Source organism: Lycium ferocissimum, unplaced genomic scaffold, assembly GCF_029784015.1.
Source record: "Lycium ferocissimum isolate CSIRO_LF1 unplaced genomic scaffold, AGI_CSIRO_Lferr_CH_V1 ctg8453, whole genome shotgun sequence".
NCBI lineage: Eukaryota > Viridiplantae > Streptophyta > Magnoliopsida > Solanales > Solanaceae > Lycium > Lycium ferocissimum.
In genome coordinates, this window is record NW_026727257.1 from 28,787 (window position 1) to 30,797 (window position 2,011).

The following is a 2,011-nucleotide window of genomic DNA, read 5'->3' on the forward strand; positions in this document are numbered from 1 at the left end:
CTAGTGTCAAAGAATAGGGATTTTGATGTTAGATTGATGTAGTAATGATGGGAAATTATCAAGACCTTACTTTAGATGTTTTGGGAAAGATTTAAGGTTATTTTCTCTCAAAAAGTCGTTCAAAAAGAAGTGGGATGAAAGAGTTAAGAAAAAATCACGTCCTGGGGTTTTTATACAGTCGGGGTCGTTCTGGGGTTGGTTATGTGTCGCAGATGGCCAAGTGTGAATGCACTTACAAACACACATGTAGATAGAACACCTAACAATTTTGGGTGAAAAAATGATCAAGAAATGTGTCGCATAATAGGAAATGCGACCGTATAATACGATCTGTGAAACATATCGGTCTAGCGGACTGCTCTGCGACCTTTCGATAAAACGGTCATAACCTTTTACTCACAGCTCCGTTTGAGCTCTACCTTATATCGTTAGAAAGGTATTTCAATGATCTACAACTTGCATGTGTTAAGTTTTCTCAAGTTTCCAACCTATTTTCATGTAAACAAGGTGGAAGTCAGACCTACTGTAAACTTAGTTAATCTTATCGAATCTTACATACTTCGCTATCCGTCTTGATCTTAAATCAACTATTTACACCCAAACTCATCTTGATGGGACTTTATATGTCTAAAATGTCACATTAATTCTCATTTACCATATTCACACCTAGACCGGATTCACGGAGTGCTACATTATCCCCCCCCCCCCCCCCCAAGGATCATTAGTCCCTGAATGAAAATCACGGCCTAAGATCTTCACTAAGCCTCAAACTTCTCAAAATTTCTAGAGTTTGCAAGAAAATCTATCCCTTAAAGATGACATAACTAGTAACTTCCTAAAGGAATGATATGATCCTCACAAGGATTCCCAACAACCATATCATCTGATATAGAACACAAAAGAAGGAATTCACACTTCTAATCTACACCTTCGCAAAGACTCAATAACCGAAAGGTTCAACACATGCCTGTAATAGAAAATAAGTGAGGGTATATTTTATTCATGTCCTCCTCTGCTTCCCATGTTTCTTCTTCAGTATTTTGGGTTTGCCACAGGACTTTTAATGAAGCTACATTTTTCGTCCTCAACCTTCTAACTTGTCGATCTAGGATCTGAATCGGTTCCTCTTTATAAGACAACCATTCATTGAATTCAATCTCTTCATGTGTCAAGACATGAGAAGGATCAGTTTTATACAATCTCAACATCGAAATATGGCACACAGAATGCACCATGGCCATCTCAGACGGTAACTTCAACTTATAAGCCACCTTTCCAATTCTCCAAACAATCTCATAAGAGCCAATAAAACGAGGGCTAAGCTTACCCTTTCTACCAAACCGCATCACTCCCTTCATTGGCGACACTTTCAAGAAGACTTTGTCACCAACAACAAACTCTAGCTCGCGATTCCTCATATCCATATAAAACTTCTATCTACTCTGAGCTGTCTTGAGTCATTTCACAATTAGGTTCACCTTCTCGATTGCTTCGTGCACTGAGTTGGGACCCAACAACTTTACTTTGATGGGTTCAAACCACCCAATTGGAGATCTACAATGCCTCCATAAAGTGCTTCATACGGAGTCATCCGAATACTCTCTTGATAACTATTATTGTACGCGAATTCCATAAGAGGTAGATGTTCATACCAATTACCTTCAAAATAAATTGCACTTCCTTAAAACATGTCTTCTAGAATTTGTATAGTTCTCTCTGCCTGCCCATCCGTTTGAGGATGAAAGACAGTGCTCAAGTTCAATTGAGTTAACCAAACCTTCTTTGAATGATTTCTAGAAATGAGCATTGAATTGCATACCTCTGTCAGATATGATTGATGTCGGAATCCCATGCAATCTAACAGTTTCCTTCAAATATAACTTGGCGTAATGCATCACGGTATCCATTGTTTCCACCGAAAGAAAATGAGCAGACTTGGTGAGTCGATCCACAATCATCCAAATAGAATCAAACTTGGCCCTTGTGCGGGGTAAACCCACGACAAAGTCTA

At 38.9% G+C, this 2,011-nt stretch overlaps 1 protein-coding gene across 1 annotated transcript; it reads right to left on the reverse strand.

The window, feature by feature from the left end:
- Nucleotides 1-824: 824 nt before the first annotated feature.
- On the reverse strand, nucleotides 825-1,424 carry LOC132045884 (uncharacterized). The gene is made up of 2 exons (XM_059436458.1): nucleotides 968-1,424; nucleotides 825-883 (listed from the first exon to the last, which is right to left on the reverse strand). The coding sequence occupies exons 1-2, from the start codon at nucleotides 1,422-1,424 to the stop codon at nucleotides 825-827; spliced, it is 516 nt and encodes a 171-aa protein (XP_059292441.1).
- Nucleotides 1,425-2,011: the final 587 nt, after the last annotated feature.

Bases quoted from the DNA above. Each gene is read 5' to 3' on its own strand.
- LOC132045884 (XM_059436458.1), bottom strand. From the start codon at position 1,424: ATGGATATGAGGAATCGCGAGCTAGAGTTTGTTGTTGGTGACAAAGTC. The intron at 884-967 runs GCATGTGTTGAA...GTTCTATATCAG, and splicing joins TCACTTATTTTCTATTACAG to ATGATATGGTTGTTGGGAAT.